A 24,833-nucleotide genomic window follows, 5' to 3' on the forward strand; every position below is an offset into this window, starting at 1 on the left:
GTTCCAGATCCACAACAGACCAGGATTCCACAGTGCTGTGAGCATCACATCACACCGAATAGACATGGATTACATTATTCGCGCAGCCAACGTGGAGGACTGCAAAGACTTAACACGGATGATCATGGTGAGCAGAGAAGTGACTTTTTTTTTTTTTAATTTTATTTGCTGAATTGAAAAATAACAAATACAAATAGACATATATAGCAAGGGTCAAAGGGCAAATAAACTAAATAATGAAAGCAAAAAGAAAAAAAGAGAGTAATCCAGACAACCATAATTTACACATATCAAGAGTTTTAACAGCTTTTTGGTTTATAGAGTGTATTGCTGCATTTCATTTATAAAAAAATTTTTAAATAAAGATTGTCTATTAGAAAATGTACCTTTGTGAATATGAAATTTTGTTAAGATGATGAAAAGATTTTTGTTCTGCACTGCAGACTTCATAAAAAAACAAGCAGTACATCTTTGTATAATAATGAAAATTGAACAGAAATGTTACAACAAATATATTATTTCCAAAAACCAGCAGTGTAAAGGCAGCTCCAAAACAAGCGTATAATTATTTCATTATCAAGTCCACAGAAAGAACAACTAATATCAATGTCATTTCTTATCTTATGTAAGTAATGTTTTTCTGAATAGCATGTTTTGTTTGTTTCGTTGCCAATATATTTTATTTTGTTATTTAACATGTTTGAAATAAAATAATCCAATCCAAAATCTGTGGCAAAATCTTTTGGGGTGACAGGAATATTATAATAATTTTATTCTGATAAAAAAAATCAGAATAACTCATTAGAGGACCCTCTGAATTAAATAACTGTTCTACAAATAGAATATTATTGTTAAACCAATTTGGGAAAAATTTTGTTTTTAAATATTATGTCACGATTATTCCAAATGAGATATTTATGTGGAGAGGAACAGTGCTTGTAAATAAGAGACCAAGTTAAATGCAAAAATGCAAATCATTTTTGGATTTTGAAATGAGGGTGATGATGCCTTGTATTGGTTGTCCTCCAAGTTCAGTACTTTCAGAAAATACATTAAAAAGAAAGGGGGTCAGTTCATTTGAAAATTTCTTATAGACTTCTGTAGTGAGTCCATCATTGCCTGGAAATTTGTTGTTTTTAAGGTTTAGGATACCGTTCAGAACTTCATCATGAGTTGTTTTGCCATCACAAAGTGCTTTATAATCTTAAGAAATTACTTTGCAATTTTTAATGGAGTTTAGAAGTTGACATGTTTTTTCTTCTGAAAAAAGTGTAAAGTTTACTGTAAAACTCTGAACAAAAGGAAGCAATCACTTTGTGATTATTAATAAAGTTATCTTTAATTTTTAAAACATATATGGATGATTTTTTTCAGTTTGGATTTTTCTAAACAAAAGAAATAAGATGAGTTTCGCTCACCTTCCCCCATCCACCTCACTCTTGACCTTGGGCCTTCTGTCTATAGATATCATCTAACTCGTTCTGACATCCGCTAAGCTGCGGCAACTCCTCCTCAGAGAGGATTTCATTAGCCTTGTTAGATAAAGATGCAGTTTGAGACATCAGCCAATCTTCTTCACGTTTTCTTTGTTTTGCTAGATTGTTGCCATAGAATCTCATGACACTTTAAAGAGCTATACTATTATGATATTTGACATATTGTGTTAGAGATTGGCTAAATGGTATTTTTTATTTCTTCCCAGGAATTGGCTGAACATGAGAAAGTCACAGACCATGTGAAAATCACACAGAAAGGTAAGGTATTGATGAATAAATCATTAGTAGTTTGTGGGTCTGTGGGAGTGGGATAACCTACGCTTGTGCTTTTGTATCCCCCTAATCTAAAATGTTAACAAGTAAGCTGAGTAAAGACTAAGTGAAAAATAGAGGAAATTGAGTTCAACAAACTTGTAAGCCAACATATGAATTAAATCTGATTAAACTGAGTAAAACTAAACAGTCAATTTTAAGCATTTTTACCAACTCTTCTTTTTTAGTCTATGGTTAACTGTAATCATGCTAATGCTAACTGTCGCTAGCAAAAAACAGGCGTAAAACCATAAAAGCAAAATGTACTTACTGGAAAAACTGAACAGTTGACTCCTTAGAGGGTCTTTTAGTTCAACCAAACACTTAACAAGACTTTTTTAGGCGATCAAAATATTACAATTAACTTTCATGAACTGAAATAGCGGCCGCTACACCTATACTCTGTGAATCTGGGGTTACACAATGGTTACGTTATGTAATCAACGTTGTCACTGTGGTGCCAACTTGTTAATTGCAAGGTAGCCACACCGTGAAGCCCTGCTTTATCATCTATTTTACTCTAAATGGGACCATGATTTACAAAATGAACATCATGCTGTATTGAAGAAGATCTGAAACTAGACAATGAGACCATAAACTCATTCGGAAACTATTTACTGAGGTAATAAATCAAAAGTCAAAAGGATCAAAAATTCATAATAGAAAGAGTCATAATTGACATTGTTTGCAGTTTGAAGTGGGGGAAAATGCTTTTTTGGGCTGCAGGGGTTTTTTTCGCTGCAATCTGGTTGTTAAGTCCGATGTAAATCATGATGTATCAACAGTTTCTGGGTCCAAGCTTCTTGTCTTTTCTTCAGTGTCCCTTATTGTTTGAATGGATTTGAGTCAAAAAGAAAAAATGAATATATAAGGATCACTAAACCTGATTTGGCAACACATAACAAAAAGGTATTAAACACTGTGTTTCATTATTTGCATCATCAAACACAGCTGCTATCTCAAGAAGAAGTTATGAGGTGTCTTCAGAGTGACCAGCTTATTGTGCCAGGTCACTTTGACCAGTGACTGCAGCGTTGCTGGTTAACTGCCAAATATGTTTCCAGCCTGCTAAAATGATTATAGCTTATCTGACATAACGCCAATGTATTGAAGAACTTACCATAAAGAAAGTTTTTTTGACTCAGATCCATTCAAACAACAAGGGGCACTGTTGAAAAGACGAGAGTTGGGGACTGGCTTGGACCCAAAAATGGTTGATACGTCACGACTTACGTCAGACTGCAAATAAACACTGTAAAATGATCTGTTAAAAGTCCAGTTACTGTAGTCTCTTTCTCTGCCTTGACCTTACTTTTAGATTTATTTGACCTTCACAAAACCCAAGGGAGGCCACACGTGTTTCAAGTCGGATGACATGACTGAAAGGGTAGACAGCAAAAATCACTTTCAACATGAACCTATCACACACACAGTAACACTCACTAACAGTGGGGTGAGATAAACACTCCTAACAGATTGTATTATATTTATCTATTGGGACAGTGTACAGCATAAATGATGCACTGTACCAGATTTAGCTTCAAGCTAATTTTCATCTGTAGTGCCTTACATATAACAGCACAATAACAAACACTACAAAGCAAAAAACACACAGGTCGCATTATACAAAAGACAAAGCTACACACAACAACACATCACATACACCCACAATGTCAACCAGAAATCAACAATGTAAGCATGTCAAACCAAAAATCAAGATTATTTGAGACAGAGAGACTATCATGGTATATTGCATTTAAGTTAGCAGTGTCTCTGTATTTCGCATGCAGACTTGGAGCAAGACGGCTTCTCCAAGAACCCGTTCTTCCATGGAATCATTGCTGAGGTTCCTGAACAGCACAGAAGCAAAGAAGGTGAGGGGGAACCGCCACTTTTAGGCATGTATCACTCTGATGTCACTCACTTAATAGCTAACTTGCTGCATGTACTACTTATTTAAGAGCTACAGTATCTTTTAAGTACTTTTGTGAATCTGGCCCTGCATTTGAACAGCGTCAATAGACCTTTTGGTAACATTAACTTCTTGGCATTTTTGCTTAAAAAATAATAAAACAATCAATTATCAAAATTGTTGCAAATTGATTAATTGTCTAATTTCAACTCTAGAGTTCTACCATGCATAGTGGGGCTCAATAGTATGTATGGAAACAGAACTACGTATGAGCTCCAGTTGATCTGGGATCTAACACAACTTCTTCAGAATCACACCAGTCCACAAACCTGTCCGCTTCAGCTTTAGCTGCTAACGTTGGATAGGAAAACTACATAGTATGCCTACTTATGGGGTACAATATTATACTTAACAGGGGACTTCAGAAGTCTGAGGTTGTATGAGGTTCGTGTAGATTGAGACTGTTGTTCATTGCTGTTATGGAGCACAGTAAGTAAAAAGCTTATTATGATGAGATTTCTACAGTAAATATGGTTATACTGTACCTCATAACATTAGAACAGGTACATGTTAAAAAAAGTTCTCATATCTATTACATTTACTAACAGTAATAAACTGTTACAGACCTTTCTCATAGCAGACAATTTGACTTGTCATAGTAGGTAAAGCGATAGTGGCTGATAGTGAACCAACACCCTCTCCTTACACACCACTTACATAACAAAGCTAAAGCACTGCCTCTCCTCAGAATACAGTAATGAGAACATTAACATAACTCTGCTGTCCAGCTCGGCCTTTTTTCCTCTATGACTCAGTCCTTTTTTCCATACAGTCACCGTCTCTCGCTGCTCACTGGACTTTGATATCAGACAACATACTGATGAGTAGCTGTCTGTGTTTGTGTGACTCACTACACCTACATATCCCATGACTGAGATAACTGCCAGTTTTGTTTAATATTATAGTCTTTGTTATTACTGCAATAGAGGATTTTTTTTTCTTAAATTGTCAACCTTATCAATAACCAACAAACCTAGAGAAGTTTAACTGAAAGTAAAAAAAAAAAAAAAAAGATAGGTTAATGATTACTCCTTGAAGTAATCCACTTGTGCTTAACGAATAAACCAGTAACTTTAATTTATGGATGTTGTGTTCCACCAATTTTTTAACTATCTGTGGCCGATGACTTTCTTTGCAAATCAATCAAGAGTAACTGTTTAATCGATACATGAGATCAGATCATAAAGATACAAACAGAAAATGTTTAGGAGATGATTTGCAGGTATGATAACATGGTATAAAACATGGCTAAAAGTATAGAGTTGCCAATTTAGTGGAATGAATATACCAGTTTTACAAATACTGAACCATTAACGCTGCTGTTCAAATTTGATTACTGTAAAACTGTTGCACAGACTTGACATTTTCAACTGTTTGCTTTCAGGCCATACGAAGATAGGATACGCACTTTACTTCTATTCCTACAGCACATGGAAGGGCAGGGCTGTGTATATGGTGGACTTGTACGTGATGCCTGAGTTCAGAGGTACAGTATGCTGATTCAAACATACAGTAGAACCGATGATATTTCCATAATTATCATTGTTTTTGTGTGATAGATATAATTTGTGATAATAGCCTGGAGAAAATAAGCTTTAATATTTAAAAAAAGCACATAAAATATCAAATAATACATGATTTGTCTTTCAGGGAAGGGCATTGGTAAAGCACTCATGAGCGAGGTAGCGCAGGTGAGTAAAACATGAGTCCATCATTTAACTGTGACAGTTCAGAAATGGAAATGTACTTTAAATCTGTTCTCTCTTAATGCAAAGTAGGTAATTTTTGTTAGTTAAACATGCAAAATAATGTATAATATGCCTTGGAGATCATGTACATTACTGGAAATTTCCAGAACAGCAGTACTCATGTCTGTTCTCCTGTTGTCTCGTAGCTGGGCCTCGCTGCCGGCTGCACCAAGCTCAACTTTATTGTTCTTAACGGCAACAAATCGTCTCTGGACTTCTACTTCAGGCAGGGCTGCTCCGACGTCACGGCTGACTTGGGCTACCACTATATGAGCTGCAGTGGAGAGGCTTTGGAGTGCCTGGCCCAACCTTAACCCGACACCGGGCTCATGACCTCTTGACTTTTGTAACCATGAGGTCGATTCACACAATGCGGGGCATTGAGTGAGCGCCACTCAGAAGCCCTGTTCCAAATCTTGACAATCATAATTATCATGCTGATTTCTCAAAAATCTAATATATTTGAATATGACCGTTCGCTAAGCCCCACCCTCCTTAGTTACTGTTGCTACGCTACTGTCAAGCTTTCCATTCTGAAACAGTTCTGCACCACCAACACATCATCATTCAGAAATTAAATGATTTTTTTTCTGTGCACAAAAATTCAGAAAAAGCTTTTGCACCCTAAAGCCATTGTAGGACTGTTGATTAAAAGAAAAGAGTTTCTGGTATTACATCACTTTAAAGTTATGATCCCCTTGTCTTCCAGCTGAGGAGCTCTTGTGAAGCACAATGTTGCATTTGCACTATTTTCTTCTTTTTATGCTGTGTACGTACAAAGAGAGTTCTCGTGATAAACTGTGAACTAAATGAATCCATGGAGATGCTGTACTACTGTATTTCTGCGGCTCCCACATACATCTGAAAATTGATCTAAACAAAGCTGGTCAGCAGAACTTCAAACTGCACCCAGAGACATAGCAAGAAGTCTAAAGTCTCACCAGGGGCCTCTACAGGCTGCAATATTTATTACACACTACAACATTAAAATGTTGGATGGAACAAACATACTGATGATTTTGCTCTTTTTGAGATGTAGGATAACATTTTGTGTGTTGTTTAATACAATCATACTTCAGTTTAATTCCTTTGAAGGTGTTCAGCAAATTTCATGGTAATGTTAGGGAAATAATTGCATTAATCATATGACTGTGTGATCACCTATGTATGTGTAATCATATAAACTGTGTGTTTAATCTATGTATGGAGGCTGAGTTCAGCTGTGTGTGAAAGCCTTGACAGTGAATGGCTGTAAAAGGACATGTACCCATTAGGAAAGAAACTTAATGATCAACAGTTTGGTTTTTTTGGAAAGGTCATGGACAGACATCCATCTGAGGAAAGCTAAGACAAAGAGCATGAACATAACGTGCACATAACTTTGATTGAAACAATATCACTTCACTCTAAGTACATGAGAACAGAACATACTGGTAACCACTGTAGCATTATTTTAACCAATATGGAGATTCTTCAGTCAGTGTCAGTGATATATGACGCTGGAAAACTTGTCCTTGAAGATTTCAGAACCTGTTGCCTGCGTGACTAGCCATAGCTGAACACAGCCTTCCTTATCACATCTTACCAAATAAGCATTCTTGTGTGACCACCTCTTTGGTATGAATTTAATCCTCACTCTCATTGCTATAGTGGGTGTGTGGCCCATACATGTATGTTTTGCATGATTCATTAAAGGCAGTTTGACTGCAGGTGCTGTGTCTTTGGTATTTGATTAACTCTCTCACCTACTTCTTAGACTGGCTGACCTTTCAGCTGCTTTGACAGTAATCTGGCATGGAAATTATGATTTATCTTGCGTGCAGCGTGTTGTAGGAAAATCTTCAAATGGGCCAATAAATCTTCAGGTCACCCACAACTTAGCATTAAACTCAAAACTTCTAAGAGACAGACTCGAAGAAATACACTGGAAGGTGGTAGAGTTCAATGTGAATAGGTTTACTCTGCATAAAGAGCAATACAAAGCAAACTGAGGCCTTGATCCCGGAATAAAAAACCTAATGCAAAATCATAAAACAATAAATCATATACCTCACATAACCCCTCCTAATGTGGAGCTTATTTTCTAAACTCCACCTTGCTTTGACCTTGGCACGAATAGGTTTCGCCTATGAGCGCAAGCGTCCAATTAAGAAACGGTCATTCCACTTTGTAATGAAGTTGCAGCAGCATGTCAGCTGATCATCTCTCGTAAAAGAAGATGGTGAAGAAAGAAAAAAAGATTCAGCTAACATATTTAACAACAAACTGTATCTTGGAAAAAACAAGCAAACAGAAATAGCTCTGTTTATTTCCCAAATGTGCTGGCATGAAACCTCAAGACTTTGGCTCAATTTACTCACAGGGATTATGAATTGGTCTATAGCCTATAACATTAGTTAACAACACATTATTGAAAAAAAAAAGTACCCTAATGTCTTGGGGTTGACGGGAATGAGTGAAAGGTCTTTGTACCGTAAGTGTTGCAAAATAGGGGCATTTGGAGGGATACAGTGACTCACGACTTAAAAAGAATGTGGGAGGAGGGTAAAGTGGGCCAATGCCCCCTTGAACCCCCTACTGCCGGTGCCCTTGTGTAGCAAAATCATTCTCTGGACATCATGAATCCATTCTCATCAAATTTCACGCATTTCTCATTATGAAAATGACAAACCAACTGACTGAAGAAGTGACTGACAGCGCCATCCTAAGACCCCGATGCATCCTTGAGTTTGTAAGGAAAATAGTCCACAATATTTCTTTATTGTAGACTGCACAGACCCCAGCCACTTAGAAATATTAAGGACCACTGTGTAATAACACATCCTTTATGAAGAGTTTAAACATTGTGATTAAACATAATGTTATGTCAGTTATAAGCCGTTAAACAGTAGAGGTTGTAGATGGTTTATATCCTCTTACAGCACAAGCACTCTCCTCCTTGAGGAGTCTGTGGTTATAAATGTTGGCAAGTCATTAAAGAGTAACTTACTTTCTAATAAGAAGTCAGCCAAATGAAGTGGGTCATTTGCAGCCATAAATATTAGTGAGTAATCTACACAGTCTGCAGTTGTTAAAATTGATCAGTGTGTTTTGGTCCAGAAGCTCTGCAGCTTGTTTCAATTCCTTTGTTGTAATAAATTTGCATGACTAAGTGCTGTAACTGGTCTTGCTTTTTCTTTTTTTTTTTATACCTAATCTTGAGGCCATGTATCGTGGAGGGAAAATCTAGTTTTAGTATCCATTTTGTTCATTCCTTTGACGGTGCACATTCTGAAATAAATGTGTTTTTAATCACTTTATCACAAACTAACAGACACAAAAGAAACTTAGGAGGGGTTGTATTCCAACATACTGGTTGCTGTCTGGGAAAATGTGAACTTTATAGGGATAAAAAGGAAAATGTATAAAGCCCACAGCTCATTTTTGCCAATGGAGCCCTCTAGAGGATTATTATAGCCTCTGCTGGAACAGAATGCACACAGACAGAGATAAATTACAACCTGTCTGTAAAGAATTAGTCTCTCTCTAAAGAATAAGTAAATGATTTGTGAATCAGCGATAAAGCCATCAGATGCAGCTAGTAAACACATCATAACAGATGTCTTATATTGATTTAATGCGCCTCTAAAATCCACATGGGGAGCTGATACCCCGGGTCACCTTCTTCCTGGAGGAGGGCGCTCTCAGCTCAGTTTTCATCCAGTTTAGAAAGGTTAGAGTCTACTGTTCGGGTCCAGGAACTCAGCAAGACAGTTTCACGTTGTATCTTTCCGGATCCACAACAGACCAGGACACCACAGCACTGTGAGCATCACACCACACTGTATAGACATGGATTACACTATTCGCGCAGCCAACGTGGAGGACTGCAAGGACATAACGCGGATGATCATGGTGAGCAGACACGTGTGTGCGTCCAGGCGTGTAGAGCAGCTGTATGTGACTCTGAAGACGTTTAGTAGCCTAAATGACTCACAGGCTTACGTCAGTAGATCACTCTGCATACACAATGTTGTTGTTATTGTATTATTGAGATGTTATTGGATGAAATGTGTGTATATTTGAACGCAGACGCACCGGAAGTGTATGATTGATGATGGATCACTGACATTTTAAAGATTACTATACTATTATAATATTTGAGATGTTGAATTAGGGATTGGCTTAATGTTATTTATTTTTATTTCTTCCCAGGAATTGGCTGAACATGAGAAAGTCACAGACCATGTGAAAATCACACAGAAAGGTAATGTATATCAACAAAACTAACATACACCATAAAAGTTCAGTTACTGTAGTCTCTTCCTCTGCCTTGACCTTACTTTTAGATGTACTTGACCTTCAGAAAATCCATGTTTCAAGTCAGATGACATGACTGAAAGGGTAGAGAGCAAAAGTCATTTTAATCATGAACCTAAATCATAGAGACTCCTAACAGATAGCATGTAAGTTGTCTTTGTATTTCACACGCAGACTTGGAGCAAGACGGCTTCTCCAAGAACCCGTTCTTCCATGGGATCATCGCTGAGGTTCCTGAACAGCACAGAACCAAAGAAGGTGAGGGGGGAACGGCCGACTCTAGGCCCGTCTAGGCTGCATCTACTACATCTACTGCTACGTACAAGGGAGCAAGATGTGACGTTAGGGAATAAGGGACTAATTAAGGGGCTTACTGGAACAGAAACAGAGTTAATGTTATTAGTAACACCTGTGCTTCTCCTACTATGACAAGTCGAAATTCCTGCTGTAATAAAGGTCAGTCACGCTTTAGATTATTTGATTTATTAGATCAGGGTTCATGTAGATTGAGACCGTTGTTACACAGGGGTGCTGTTCATTGTTATCATGGTCGTTATGGAGCAAAGTAAGTTAATTAATTACATTAATAAAGATGGTCAGTAAATCAGGTACTTCCGTCACTAATTACAAAACCATTAGGACTACAGAATTATTGATTGAAGAGCTGATTTAATTATTTCAACATGTTTTTTTTCTCTTTTTCTCATATTAACCACTTTATAACAGTTTGGAAACATGCAACCGTGCAACACTTCCAGCTTCCCAGTGGCTGCGCTTAACACTTGTCAGCCAGTCACCTGGTCCATAAAACATATATTTATTAGTTCTGTTACCTAATGTTCTCACACAGTGCTGATGTGGCCTCTCTCCTTACACACCACTTACATAACAAAGCTAAAGCACCGCTTCTCCTCAGAATACAGTAATGAGAACATTAACATACGCTCTGTTGCCCAGCTCGGCCTTTTTCCTCCATGACACAGCCCTTTTTTCCATACAGTCACCGTCTCTCGCTGCTCACTGGACTTTGATATCGGACTCCGTACTGACGAGTGGCTGTGTGTGTATAACACCTACATATCCCATGATTGAGATAACAGCTAGCTTTGTTTAATATTACAGTCTTTGTTGTTACTGCAACCTTATCAATATCAATTATAATCTGACCAAACTGGAGGCGTTAAAAAAAGATGAAGTAATCCACTTTTGTTTAATGAATAAACATGTAACCTTCATTTATAGATGTTGCGTGACACCCTATTGTATTGATGATTAAGTCTTGTCAAAAGTTTTTGGCGTTTAGGGCTCTATAGGGAGATTTTGTAATTTAGGGACATCAGTCCTGAACAGCAGAGAGATAAAGCCCCTCATGGAGTCCAGACACTGGTGGTGTAGGTGGCTGATGACCTCTGCTGAGGCTGATGAAGGTTGATGAAGTGATGAACTAATGAATCTGTGAAGACTGAGTGATGATGTGGAAGTGGTGGGGCACACATAACGGCAGCATTAAGGCAGAGAGGAAGAAAACATATTCAAAAAGACAGCTGCAAGACGATAGGCTGACAATGAAGGTGTGTCACCGTGCTATTGGTTAGAAGTGACCTGCTGATGTGAACAGCTGACGTCTCAATTGACGCCTGGGCAATGACAGCGAGGAAATTATGAGTGAGCATTCATGAGGGATGGGAATGACAGATGGTTTGAGAAATAAAACTACAGACCTGAGCATGCAAAAGATAGTTTTTCTGACTGTACTTTCACTAAAGCTCACATTTATCCAAACCAGCCAGGTTGCATTTTTAACTATCTGTGCCCGATGACTTTCTTTGGAGGCATGTGTGGTTATTTCCAGACTAGCAGGCGTCTATATCTGCCAGGAGACAGATTACTGTTTTCCTCTGTGCAAAAAAATCAATCAGGAGTGACTGTTTAATGGATACATGAGATCAGTTCTTAAAGATACAGATACATTTAGGAGATGATGTGCAGGTATGAGAACATGGTATAAAATATATCAGAAAGTACAGAGTTGCCAATTTAGTAGAATGAATAATTTATGAATACTGAAAACATTACTGTAAAACTGTTGCACAGACTTGACATTTTCGACTGTTTCCTTTCAGGCCATACGAAGATAGGATATGCACTTTACTTCTATTCCTACAGCTCATGGAAGGGCAGGGCTGTGTATATGGAGGACTTGTACGTGATGCCTGAGTTCAGAGGTACAGTACACCATTTCAGACATGCATTAGGACTGATGATATTCACATAATTGTCATTGTTTTTCTGCGATAGATATAATTTGTGATAATAACCTGGAGAATATAAGCTTTAATATTTAAAAAAAGCACATAAAATATCAAATAATGCATGATTTGTCTTTCAGGGAAGGGCATTGGTAAAGCACTCATGAGCAAGGTAGCGCAGGTGGGTAAAACATGAGTCCATCATTTAACTGCGACCTGTTTGTTTAACCTGTTCTCTCTTTATGCAAATGAGGTCATTTTTGTCAGTTAAACATGCAAAATAATGTATATTATGCCTTGGAGATCCTGTACATCACTGGAAATGTCCTCCTGTTGTCTCGTAGCTGGGTCTCGCCGCTGGCTGCAACCTGCTCAACTTCACCGTTCTTGACTGGAACAAATCATCTGTGGACTTTTACCTCAGGCAGGGCTGCTCCAACATCACAGCTGACTTGGGCTACCAGTATATGAGCTGCAGTGGAGAGGCTTTGGAGCGCCTGGCCCAACCTTAACCCAACACCGGGCTCATGACCTCTTGACTTTTGTAACCATGAGGTCAACTCACACAATGCGGGGATAGAGCGCCACTCAGAGGCCCCGTTCCAAAACTTGACAATCTCAAACGTCGTGCTGATTACTCAAAAAGCTAATGTATTATAATATAATATAATATGACCGTTCGCTAAGCCCCACCTTCCTTAGTTGCTGTTGCTATTGCTGTCAAGCTTTCCATTCTGAAATGGCACACACGCAGTTTACATTGATAATGGTGGCAGATTTACCGCTCAAAATTCTGAAAACAAAAGGGGTTTTATTTCACACAGAAGTTAACAAAAGCAGGCTTCTCATTTCTAGTTAGCTAGTGTTAGCTTATTGGTGAGTTGGCTGAAAACTGAGTCTACGATATTTTGATATTTCCAGCTCTTGCTTATAATGAGAACACTGTAAAATGCACATCATGGCTACATAAATAATATAATGCTAAAAAACTGCACCCAGGCAAAAGTTAGCATCCTTTGCAGGTAAGGAGTAACTTTCCCTAGCTAGATTAGCGCTGGGTAGTAAGCTAGTTAGCTGTAAGCTTGCGGCTTACATAAGAGCAGATAAACGCAGTGTTTAATCTGTTTCTTATTTTGTGTGTTGTTTGTATTTTTTTGGTTTTGCGAAGGCTAAAATAAAAGACATGACCTTCCACACTCTTAATGTACGGAGTATCGCTCTTGTTAGCATGCACACTGCGTCAACATGTGGAGAAATCCAAAGCTAGTAAGCTATCACTGGACAATCGCTGTTTGGGGAGGGGGTTAGCAAATGGTCAATTGCCTTATAATTTAGAGAGTCGAGGATGCAGTTTTAAGTATTGGAATGGGGCCGGTGCAATACATTTAATTAGTACATAACTGAGGCACTGAAATATTGTGAGTGTTTTGTGATTTTCCCTTGTGATTTGTTATGACCAGAGCACCTTTTTTTGTGTGATTAGATCAGAAACCTAACCCCTCTGCCTAAAGTGTGACAAAAATGTAGAAGATATGGACATGAGAAAGGTGTTTTTTGGATTTTTGTGTGGTGGTGGTGGTGGTGGTTGGGATTTTGAAGGAAATTAGTCTTAACATACAATATAAAAAAGTGAGTTTCTGGTACTGTATCCCTTTAAAGATGAAGAAGATGACTATGGCAACAGCGACCAAAGAGTCAGTCACCTCTTCCCTTGTCTTCCAGATGAGGAGCTGTTGTGAAGCACAATGTTGCATTTGCACTATTTTCTTCTTTTTATGCTGTGTATGTCTGTAGAGAGTTCTCCTCATAAAATTGTGCACTAAATGAATCAGTTGGACTCAACCAGAAACCTCCTTCCGTGCAGCCAAACAGAAACTCTTGGGGCTGGTTTCAAAGAAGTGGATGAAGCCTAGAATCAGACAAAAACAATCCATCTGGTGGAATTTGAAAAAAAAGAAAAGAAAATCTTGGATCAGGCTCAGCCTGTGTCTTTGAACCTGTCCTGCTAAAATGAGAGTGGCACAATTCTGGTCTGCACTTCTGTTTTATATCCAGTCTGATTTTAAAAAAGGGGGCTTTTGTATCATTTCCAGCAATTTAATGAAAACAGCCTTGAGTTGTGGGTTATATTTAGTTTGTTTTCTCTCACTCTAAACAAGAAAGAACCACTGACCTTTCTTTGTAACTTATGCAGTTTGAGTTTCGGTTTATACTTTGTTTACAAAATGATTTTGTGAAAAATGTAGTTTTTATTTTTTTGGAACATCGATGTGGAAAAATACATTTGAACGCCCAAAAAGTCAATATAGTGTCCAAGGGAACATGGAGAGATATTTATATCCTCCCTTGTCTGCAACTTCCCATCAGAATGCCAGAGCCAGAGCTATAAATTATACGACTTGTAACTCCGTTCCTAACATGGATCACATCAAAGTTCAAACCTGATTCCTGTCAGTCCCAGCTGAGATCTCTACAATAAATCAGACAACTTTGAAAAAAAAACCTGTCGAATATTTCAGATGGTTATTCAGATTCTATTGTACAGGATGTGTATGTAATCACTACACAGTGTAACAGTCAATATAAGTAGACAAGAGAAGTATGATGATGATGTTTTAGGCTCACTTCCACATATTTGGTGCTGTTTTTAGTTTAGCTTAGTCGTCAGGAAGAGCTGAAGTGTGTGTTTCCCATTGTATCATAGAAGTTCTTATTCATATGGTGGGGTGTTTCCAGTGTGTGCTATACCGATATCCATTTGATGTCAAAAGTCATGAACAGTCATTGATGTTTTCCGCCAGTATAAGCATAAGTTTTCATGTGTGATATTGTGATCTAGTGTCAAACTTTGTCAGGTTCTGAAATGGTTAAAAAAAATACAGTTTGTGTGAAAAGCTTGTGAATCCAGAAAGTAAATAGGTAAGCATTGCAGAATTCATCCATTGAGTTCAGAAAGGGCTTCATTAAGATCAAATCAGTTCTCTCTACCCAAATGGGAGCGGAAAAGCCATCAGCTGAAGTTAAAACAGCAAAATCAGCAAAAATGGATTCATAAGTTTTTCACATGATGAATCAGCGAGAAATTTGATGCTGTGATTTTCCTCAAGCGGCCACAAATAGTACCTTCTGGGGTTACCGATACAGTAGAAATACCAAAAGCCATGTTACATTTAGACCTTGTATGTTGGTATAAAGTTCGGTTTCATAAAAGGTGCAGTTTTTTGTCATTGTCACCCTTTCTTGAAAAAAATAAGTTTCTTTTACTGTGAATCTACAACGTAGTTGATCAGAGGAATAAAACTTGTAAGACTGCAATTGAATAAAGTGACGTGTGAATGTGTATTTTAAGTTTCTTCAGTCTGTGTGTGGTTTTATCCAGTTTAACGGTTTATCAGTTTTTCAGAAATGTAACCAAAATGTGAATAAAAATGACTACTTGAATTGAAAAAAAGTACAAACATAAGAAACGAAATTACGCCTGTTAAGGATAAAAAGCACCGGCAGTCTGCAATTGCATTTGACCTCTAGGGGGCACGCTAACACTACATGTCTTCAATCCAAATGACATTTTTTGTGCTCAGTATACATAATACAATAAAAAAACTTAAGTAGTTATAAACATACTATACATACATACACAGTAAAATGAATTAAAATTGGAAAACAATTTTAAAAATGATAAACAATGAAAAACAAACTTGCATATATGTAACAAAATAGCAATATTACTATAAAAAACTTGTCATTATACACTGATATACAGTATATGATTTATAGGACACCTGGCTTCAAATGATCAGTGCGTGGGGCCCCACAAACGCACCAGTGCCCCTGAAAGATGTGTTGCGCCCCTGCTACTATTTACAGGATTGTTAAAAACTAAATTCTGCTACACAAAACTGTTTATTTTTCAGACTTTACACCGCATTCTGCTCGATTCTTGTTAAATTACTTTTACTTCCTTGGCTCTATAAAAATGTATTCGAATGAAACAATCTGAGAGGGAAAAATCACTAAAGCTCTTGGTTGGGAAACATTGTTTTAGAAACAGTAAGGCAAAAAAAATGTCCCTTTTTGAAATAGTTTGACTTTAAAATGTATTTAATTTGGTTCATAAAACAGTGAAAAGCATTTTAAACTTTTAGATTAACTTGTTTTTGTTTTTGTCAACAGAGAACTGTATCCTCCACATGTCCACACAGATTATGGAGGGGTTCATTACCCAATAAATTAAGTTTTTTGACTTTTGATTGGCTGGTAAATGGGACTAAGGGCATCATCTTGGCGCTCACCTGTTGATGGCACAGTGGCTATACGGTAACTATAAGCAGAGCAGCCTGCTGCATCTTTACCGATACACTACAGCCACCGTGTGGTCACACCGGGAACTGTTACACGCGTCAATGGCACATATTTTCAAGGCATGCAAGTTGATGAAAGTGATTTGAGAAGCAGAGGAAGCTCCGATGCGCCTCGTGAGGTGTTTTTTCTCGCGCATACCTCGTGGATTTTTCATGGCGGATGCCAGCTGGTATCACAGCATCAGAGCTGGAGCGCACGGAAAGTTCAAGCCAAAGTCTATGTGTGTGAGTGTGTGTGTATTTGTGTGTGTGTGTGTGTGTGTGTGTGTGTGTGCAGTCTGTCTGTCTGTCTAATACAGTGACCCCCCAGCAAGCAGTTTAAAGGGAAGACAAGAGAGCTGAGTCAACGAATCGCAAGGAGAAGGATGCAACAGTTGATGTGCGCGACTTGCACCGTGCACACTTCTCTTGGATTTGGAGACACACACGGAGGATGGTGGCTTTGATCTGATCTATGTGGAGGAAGGATCTGATGTTTTTACCGATTTAAAAATCTGTCAGATAAACCGAAAATTAAGACAGCCCGTGTAAAAAAAAAAAAAAAAAAAAAAAAAAAAAAGAAAAGCAGTGGGTGTTTTAGTTGTAGGCTGTCCGCTTGCGCGTCTCACCAAAATGGACAATCGGACAGAAATGCATTTGGAGGGACTTCATGCTCTGCTGGAATGGAGTTGAAGTGCGGATTTCGGATGGTCTGCGGCGGTGAGTAGCAGTGCAGTCTGCACCAACATGCATCGGATTCTGCAGAGGAGGCGAGTGCGCAAGCTGCGGGTCGTCTGGGCTTCTCTGGCTCTGGTGGCTCTGTCTCTGGCCGCATGCAGCGCGCTGTTCACGGCGTGGACTTGGCGACAGACGCGCGACCTGTCGCAGTCCTTTAAGATCCTGCAGGACCGACTGGAGCAGGTTTGTATTAAAAACCAATCAAGCCTGCAAACACCCCCCCTCCCCCCCCACCCCCCCCCTCCTCCCCCCCCCCCCCCCCCCCCCCCCCCCCTCCTCCCCCTCTGAATGGCATGCATATCCCTACCAACAATAATATTTACTCGCCTGTACGTTTTAAAGAAGTGTTTGTTATGTAACTACTTTTGTGCCTGCGGTTACTGGGATCTTCGCGGGGGGTATATGAAAAAATGCAAGTCCACATTTAACCCCCAACACCCCCTCCTCCTTCTGTCTTCCCCCCCTTTGCACGTACTCTATTCTGTTTGCACCATTTCTCTGCTTGGCACTTTTATTGCTTACCAATAAGCGCAGTCAAGTTGTACAGTTACTGCTTATTTTCGTATCCACCCCCCCCCTCTGTTTCACCCGCCATGTTTAATTACTCTGGTGCCAGTTGTGTTCCAGTTTTATCTCAATTTACTGGAAAGGCTCAACTATTTGGCATGTGAGCACCCAACTTGTCTGCAACTGAGGCTTGAGGCGTGAACCGGGCTGGATGATAAAGTGTGGCAAGTGTAAATCATTTGCAACATGCCACAGCCACTTCTCATGCACAGGTCAGGAGTTACATTTGCAGAAATGCAGTCCTGAGTTTTTAAACTTCTTGCACTTGCAGCATGAGGTTGCATCACGAAGCAAATTCTTTTTCGACGAGCAGCCAAAAGGACCTGATGGAAATTCCTCTGGTTTCAAGTTTACAAAACCAGGTTGCACTGGATTTGAGATCAGGGAACAGGTTGGCTGTGTATCATGTTGACAGACTTGCACACACATATACACACACACATACACACACACACAGTTTCTCCCTCACTCACACATACACACAAACACCTCAAAATTGGACACGTGGAGTGTTGATGCTGGAGACTTTCCCAAGGGGCCCCGTTCTGTCCATTTGACCGTTAGCCAACTCCTGATGAGAGCCAGTGAGTGAACGTCTGGAGAGTGAAGAGCAACTCAGTGCCTCTATTTCCACAGTAGCACTAAATTTAAACACTCTTTTCCTGCACCACTTCTCTTCTTACTTCATATAGGCCTCCTTCGGTCATTTGGTGGGCCCCCAGCCAAGGATTTAAAAGTTTGCTGGCTTGACAAAATTCATTTCTTACTCAGAAAGGGAGTAAAGACGAGAGGAATGCAAAGCACTAAAAACACGCATTAGGTGTCGCAACCAGTCTCTGAGGAAGTGGTAGACCTATGCTAAAGCTAGCATGGCAGCAGCGGCAGGATACTGGAAAAGACAAGCCTGTTTATGTGGCTGGCTGGCTGGAAGAGGCACAGAGTCTGTGGCTGTGTGGGATCTGCCAGAGCAGAGTCCTAATAAACTTATTGGACATTTGTTAATCATGTGGTATTTTTCTCTCTCTTTCAACAGGTCAATACACAGAGGAAGGCCATTGTTCAGCTCATTCTGGAGAAGAGAGAGCTGCTGGTGGGCCAGAGAGTGAAGAGAGATGGTATTGCAAATCAGAACTCCCAACACTGACAACATATACAGTAGAAATGTGTGCTTTTTAGCCGTCCAGATCACCACAGACACAATATACTTACCCACTGCACTCTGTTGTTTTTTTGGGAAGAACATTTAACACAAATGCTGGCCAGTCTTGGCCCACATGCCACTTTGGTCGGGTCTAGCGGGCCCGCAGGCACTATACCGCTGCTAAAAGTTGACACAGGAAAAAGTAGGCAGCTGGATGACTGTTTCAGAAATTACAGGTCTGACCAGAACGGCCTCGGAGCCCAGAAAACCAGCTGGCGCGGGAGCGAGGCCTTGTTGCACGCTTTTGGGCAATGAAATTGATTTTTTCCCCCCCGTGAGCACACGACTGACACAGCTATGATTTGTTGTGAAAGCGGTGATATTTGATGACCTATCATTGCGGTATTTATAGCCACATGCTTGCGTCACCGTCACAGGGTTGCTTGATTGTTCACATTTTGTCCGAGAGTGAACCCTCACACGCTTTTATGCTGGATTTCAGTGGAGGAGACGAGTGTCCAAATTTGACAAAAGGATTCGTTTAGGGAGCCGCATGTCTCGCCAAAACAATTCTATATTGATATCCTGCAGGTATTAGCCTTTTTTTTTTCTCTAGTAACTGATAGCTTGCTTTGTCTTCCAAAACGCATTAAACAGTGTTCAGAAATTCATAACTACCAATGGAGAAAAAAAAAAACCCCCAGCTTTTTCTAGTTTGTGGAAAGTTGACCGCCAGCAGGACACTGCTGTTATGTTCTCTCATGATGACTGACAGCTTAAGTCAGGAAAATCTGGCCAGCCTGAGGGCTTTACGCTCGCCCATAGCAAATCCAAAATCTACAGGGTCACCCACCTGTGAGTTATTTTAGCAGGGACTTAATATTCCTGTATGATGGCGGGGGCCCGGTGTTTGGCTGCTCCATCCTGAAACATAAAGTATGTATTTCACAGTTCAGACATACAGTATTCCAGTTGTATCTGTGTTTGAAATCGCTCCCCCTAGGCCAGATTGCAAAGCTAAAATAAACCTCTAGTAAGTAACAAGAGCAGGCATTCTTCAGCTCTGGCCTTTTAGCGTTGTGTTTTATTTATTGTATTTATCTGAGCAGGGGCCATATCTGTTGCTTCACTCTGGTCTTAATCAACTCTTTTGGGTCACAGAGCAGCCAAAAGACCTTTTTGACTCTCTTTTTCCGGCGCTTCATTTCTCTTATTTAGCTTTCTAGCATTTTAGCTCGTGTCTCTCAGGCTACGCTTAATGCTTTTGCCCTGTCCATCTTCTCTTTATCTCCTCCAAACACACACACACACACACACAAACACACAAACACACAACTCTCAAACACATCTCTCTCCTCTTCTTTCTCTGTATTTTCTAGATGACTGCAACCAGCTGGCAGTAAGATTAGCCCCCACAGGAAAGAAAAAAAAAAAAACTAAAAGAGGCACACGCTTCTGACTGAAAATAAGTTTGAGGAAATATATTGAAGCATGTGAAAGGAAATCCTTTGCCCATCTGCTAACCGCGTTAAAACCAGCCAGGTTGAATCTAAATGGCCGCAAATTAACACACCATGTTATTTGACAGATACAGATGGGAATGATTGTTTTATCAAAAAAAACCACAGACATGGTTTTTTTTGCCGTTTAAACTCATATTCTGTCTCTTCCTTGCCTTCCGAAGGGGGGACGTCGCGAGGGAGGAATGGAAACGGAAAGAAAGCGGCGTCTCATTTTGAGAGTAAGTGGCTTGGCAGATCCCTTATAGCCGTCTCATGTAGCATCTGCTGAAGTGGTTTCAATCATATACCCCTATACAATTGCACTCATAAAATCTTAATTGACTTTCCCTTTCCTTTCTCTTTCTATGTCCCTTTCACTTTCCACCAGTAACCAAAGTCTCCTCTCAGCAAGGTAAGACTCATAAAACTGGAAGACGGAGGATGATCTGCGAATATTTCGTTTAAGAGATGAATAACCTTGGATGTGTTTGTGTGTGTTAGTGGGAGAAGGTGGTGTGATAAAGGGCTGGGAAGAGAGGATGTTGAATATGACCAAAGCGGTGAGGTACAACAAGGAGCAAGGTACCTTTACTGTGGAGAAGGCAGGCGTCTACTTCCTGTTCTGCCAGGTACGTCTCTGTTGCTAGTTTGTTAACAGTAAGGAACTACAAAGTGGACTCTAAACTTTATATTAAGAAGACATCAAAAGACTACTTGTATGTGAAAATTGTCACTTGTAGTGACAAATCCACCAAGGTTTTTAGCGTCTTTACAGTTTTGTTCAGTCACACCACTCATTTTCAGGAAGAACGCTCTAATAACCTGACTGTATGCTACCTTTCCAAGAGCCAACATCAAATAGCCAAAGTTAGCTACTAGCTGGTGAACACAGTCAAACATTTAGCAGCTAAATAGCCAGATATTTCCTTCAGGAGTTGGTGGAAACGTGGAAATGTGTCTTTACACAATAGCATTACTAGGCAACTGTTGGCTAACAGGTTTGTATCAAATTTATGGGGTGATAATCATAGATATATTATAAGAGCTGAACACAGCACTTCCACTCTGCCATGCAGCCAATTTTTCCCAGTGGCCACAGGTGGTATTGCAGCAAAAAATCCCCCCGCGGCCCAAAAAGCCTTTTCCCCATATATCACCACTGTCTGTAAAACCGTTGACAGAACAACTTGAACTGAGGTAAATTATGACTCTATTATGAATTTTTTTCCCCTTGAGCCGAGAAAAGCAATTTAAAAATCCATGATGTCGCCATAATTCAGAGTCTATGGTCCGAGCTGGAACTTGTGGGCTGGACAAGTGGGAGAAACACTATTCAGTGAGACGCATACCCCCGGAAGTATACCCAGAAGCTAGAAACTTTTTTGGCGTATGCGCCGGCCAAGCAATTCTTATTGGACTGAATAGGCGCCATTTTCGGTGCGGTATCCAGCTCTTATAATATATCCATGGTGATAATATGTCAAGATTTTTCTGCTGCCCCCAAGTGGCCAAAAGATTAGTTACAGCAGAACAGTACATAAGGTATCTGTAAGATTTAGCAGATGGATTCTGTAAAATAGTTTCTGTTTTGGTAACTCCAGGACAAAAGGACTCAATGTCTTTTGAAAAGTAACATTTTGTTATTTCATTAATATCCAGACTGCTATTCTGTCCATTTTGATTGAAAAAAAAATCCAACTAGGCCGAGATATCAGACTGCAATACAGTTATTCTTGGTCTTGTTTACAATATTTCCAGATTTAAATAATAATTTTGCCCATATTTTCTGTGAAATAGAGAAAAGGCTTTTGTGTGAGGCGTTGGAACAAAAAGTACTTTTCTGGTATTGGTACTGAAGATGTATTAGGTATTCTCTTGGCACTGGTATTGAATTTCAAATATTACATTTGAAAAGAAAACCCAAAATCTGGTGAAATTGTGTATGTGAAGTGTTTTTTTTTTTTAGTCATGTGCAGTTTTCACTTGGATTTTTAAACATTACAGACTTAATGAAAATAGGGAATTGGGTAAGTGGTAAGATTAATTTCAGCCCTACTTCTGAGTTTCTAAAAAAGCAGCCTTTATTTTCTGCAAGCATCAGTCATACTGTAGAAGTATGTATCATGTTTTTTGGAGAAGTGGATATCAGGTTTCGGATAATCTCATGTAGCCAGACCTCGGTCTTGTCAAGTTGACAGAGGTCTGGAGAAAATCTAGCCAGGAAAGAAAAAAAGACAATAGTGGGACCTTGGAAACCCTGAGGCAGTCTGGTTAGTTTTCTGTTTGAATAGTTCAGAATAAACACGTTCTGCTGGTGCCTCCGCTGACCTCTCTTGACAAGATGGAAGTCTCTTCATCTCCTCTCTGTCTCTGTCAGGTGTTGTTCAATGAGCAGGAGTCTCAGTATGTGAAGCTGGACGTTGTGACCAGCGACCAGAGGCCGCAGAGGCTGCAGTGCTTGGAGGGTTACGGGACGACTCCCTCCGCAGGGCCGCACCCCTTCCACTTCCTGAAGCCCTGCCAAGTGTCCGGACTCCTGCGACTGGACAAAGGCACGGAGCTGCACGCCATCACAGGCCCGTCCTTCAGACTGCACAGTGTGGGCAATCCCTCAGCCTCGCCTCACGTCTTCAGCATCTTTAAAGTCAACTGAACCTTGGCGCTGATCTGATCTGGGATGGAAACTTTTTAAAAGTACATTAACTCATCCGAATGCAACAAAATTCACTTGTTTTTTGTATGGATGAGATTTTTTTTCTACACGGTATAACAGTCATAAGCAGTGGGGGCATCACATCCTGCTACCGCCTCTTCCCAAAGACGTTAATTTGAAAGACAAACCTGACATTTGTGGAAGTTGTTGTGGAATCTTTCTCTGGAAAGCGGTGCTGTTTTGGAACGCAGAAACACAGACTTTGGATTAAAACCAAGACTTGAAGTGGACGAAATGCCTCTAAGAATGTCTGCCGAGAGAACAGATGTGATGGAAGCTGTCCTGTAGATAAAGGGCTTCGTATAAAAGAAAAAAAATACTTGGATGTTCCTCTTAGCCTTGGTTTCATGTAATAAATTGTGCTTACACTCTCTTTATAAGACTGTCTATAAAGCTGTGCATGCACCTTCCACTTTTATATCACCAGTGCCTCAAGAAGCTGAGAGCACATCAGCGAGCAAACAGATAAACAGCCTAAATGAGTTGTCATTGATATTTTTTATACTGTACCGTCTATGTGAGTGTGTGTGCGTGAAGTAACATTTAAGTAAGCATCTTCTTTAAATACCGTGTATCTACTTCACACATATTTTATTAGGAGCTGGCATACAACGGGGAACATTTAAGATTTTTAAATAACATGGAAGTGAATTTTTACTCTTTTCTAAAGGTCAAAATTGATCATAAGATATTTTTATGAATGAGGCCTCATTTGTAGTCTGCTTGGCTTTACTTGTGAAAAGTAGGTGGCAAGTTATAGGAAAGCATGGAGCTTTGAATATAGCCTCTTCTCTCTTTTCTGCTTTTGTCATTTTTGTTGCGGTGACACATTAACACTCAAATCTTTTTTGTAAATCATCACATAATTGTGTTTGAGGCCCTCATACAGTACATCCAAAGTGTTGCTATTAAGAAGTTGCTATTAAATATTACACACGTTTTGTACTATAAAGGAGCATTGGGATTTTCTGATTCTGTGACTTATAGATAATCAGATCATTTTTAAATCCGACTGTTGCAAAACAAGAGGAAAGGAGTGTATTTATGTATATTTACATAAATGATTTACTCACCAATAACACTGTAAACATTTTAAAAAGTAATAATTGAATATATTTAGCATGTTTTTAGCCACACTAAGTGTCATTTGGCTGGTCAGTCCACCACTATATGGTCCAAATTGAAATATCTCCACAACTACTGGATGGATTAATGAAATTTTGTGCAGACATTCATGGTCCCCAGAAGATGAACCCTAATGGCTTTGGTGATCCCCTGATGTTTCCTTGAGCACCACCATGAGGTCAATATTTGTGGTTTTGAGTGAAAAATCTTGCTAACTATTGGTTGGATTGCAATTAAAAGTTGGTACAGACAATCACGCCCCCATCAGGATGAACTGTAATAACTGTGGTGACCCTCTGACTTTTCATCTAGCTTCACCAGCAGGTAAATCTTTAAAAAATCTTTTTACTTTGTGTTTTGAGCTAATTGGCAAATGTTAGCATGCTAACATATTAAGCCATGATGGTAAATATTGCAAACATTCTGTGCTAAACATCATGTAAGCATTGTCATTGTGAGCATGTTGGCATTTAGCACCACTGTGCCAAAGTACAGCTTCACAGAGCTGCTAGCTGTAGACTTGTTCAATAAGCAAAAGTCACACAGTGAGTCGACAATTTTAGTTAAACATAATTGCCTTTTTTATGTTGCTGTTTTACACATTAAGTTAACATGGTCTGTTACAGCCCCA

The 24,833-nt window shown here is 39.4% G+C and overlaps 3 protein-coding genes across 3 annotated transcripts; all 3 read left to right on the forward strand.

Moving 5' to 3' along the window:
* On the forward strand, positions 1 to 7,218 carry LOC121889149 (thialysine N-epsilon-acetyltransferase-like). Its single transcript, XM_042400880.1, has 6 exons — positions 1 to 127; positions 1,703 to 1,754; positions 3,599 to 3,682; positions 5,165 to 5,266; positions 5,431 to 5,471; positions 5,675 to 7,218. The coding sequence occupies exons 1-6, from the start codon at positions 65 to 67 to the stop codon at positions 5,840 to 5,842; spliced, it is 510 nt and encodes a 169-aa protein (XP_042256814.1). The 5' UTR covers positions 1 to 64; the 3' UTR covers positions 5,843 to 7,218.
* A 1,955-nt stretch (positions 7,219 to 9,173) lies between these two features.
* LOC121889148 (diamine acetyltransferase 1-like) lies at positions 9,174 to 15,424 on the forward strand. The gene is made up of 6 exons (XM_042400879.1): positions 9,174 to 9,422; positions 9,723 to 9,774; positions 10,002 to 10,085; positions 11,951 to 12,052; positions 12,217 to 12,257; positions 12,421 to 15,424. The coding sequence occupies exons 1-6, from the start codon at positions 9,360 to 9,362 to the stop codon at positions 12,586 to 12,588; spliced, it is 510 nt and encodes a 169-aa protein (XP_042256813.1). The 5' UTR covers positions 9,174 to 9,359; the 3' UTR covers positions 12,589 to 15,424.
* Positions 15,425 to 16,317: 893 nt separating this feature from the next.
* On the forward strand, positions 16,318 to 24,032 carry tnfsf12 (TNF superfamily member 12). The gene is made up of 6 exons (XM_042401287.1): positions 16,318 to 17,337; positions 18,755 to 18,836; positions 20,547 to 20,603; positions 20,753 to 20,776; positions 20,866 to 20,993; positions 22,742 to 24,032. Exons 1-6 carry the CDS (start codon positions 17,164 to 17,166, stop codon positions 23,015 to 23,017), a joined length of 741 nt encoding a protein of 246 aa, XP_042257221.1. The 5' UTR covers positions 16,318 to 17,163; the 3' UTR covers positions 23,018 to 24,032.
* The last annotated feature ends 801 nt before the right edge of the window (positions 24,033 to 24,833 follow it).

The sequence above is a fragment of the Thunnus maccoyii genome, chromosome 22 (assembly GCF_910596095.1).
Source record: "Thunnus maccoyii chromosome 22, fThuMac1.1, whole genome shotgun sequence".
NCBI classification, from domain to species: domain Eukaryota; kingdom Metazoa; phylum Chordata; class Actinopteri; order Scombriformes; family Scombridae; genus Thunnus; species Thunnus maccoyii.

What these genes read in the sequence shown, in the direction of transcription:
- LOC121889149 (XM_042400880.1), top strand. Translation starts at nt 65, where the DNA reads ATGGATTACATTATTCGCGCAGCCAACGTGGAGGACTGCAAAGACTTA. An exon ending in ACAGCACAGAAGCAAAGAAG is followed by an intron (nt 3,683 to 5,164) that starts GTGAGGGGGAAC and finishes GTTTGCTTTCAG; the next exon opens with GCCATACGAAGATAGGATAC. An exon ending in TCATGAGCGAGGTAGCGCAG is followed by an intron (nt 5,472 to 5,674) that starts GTGAGTAAAACA and finishes GTTGTCTCGTAG; the next exon opens with CTGGGCCTCGCTGCCGGCTG.
- LOC121889148 (XM_042400879.1), top strand. Translation starts at nt 9,360, where the DNA reads ATGGATTACACTATTCGCGCAGCCAACGTGGAGGACTGCAAGGACATA. An exon ending in TGTGAAAATCACACAGAAAG is followed by an intron (nt 9,775 to 10,001) that starts GTAATGTATATC and finishes TTTCACACGCAG; the next exon opens with ACTTGGAGCAAGACGGCTTC. An exon ending in ACAGCACAGAACCAAAGAAG is followed by an intron (nt 10,086 to 11,950) that starts GTGAGGGGGGAA and finishes GTTTCCTTTCAG; the next exon opens with GCCATACGAAGATAGGATAT.
- tnfsf12 (XM_042401287.1), top strand. Translation starts at nt 17,164, where the DNA reads ATGCATCGGATTCTGCAGAGGAGGCGAGTGCGCAAGCTGCGGGTCGTC. An exon ending in CAAAGTCTCCTCTCAGCAAG is followed by an intron (nt 20,777 to 20,865) that starts GTAAGACTCATA and finishes TGTGTGTGTTAG; the next exon opens with TGGGAGAAGGTGGTGTGATA. An exon ending in TCTACTTCCTGTTCTGCCAG is followed by an intron (nt 20,994 to 22,741) that starts GTACGTCTCTGT and finishes TGTCTCTGTCAG; the next exon opens with GTGTTGTTCAATGAGCAGGA.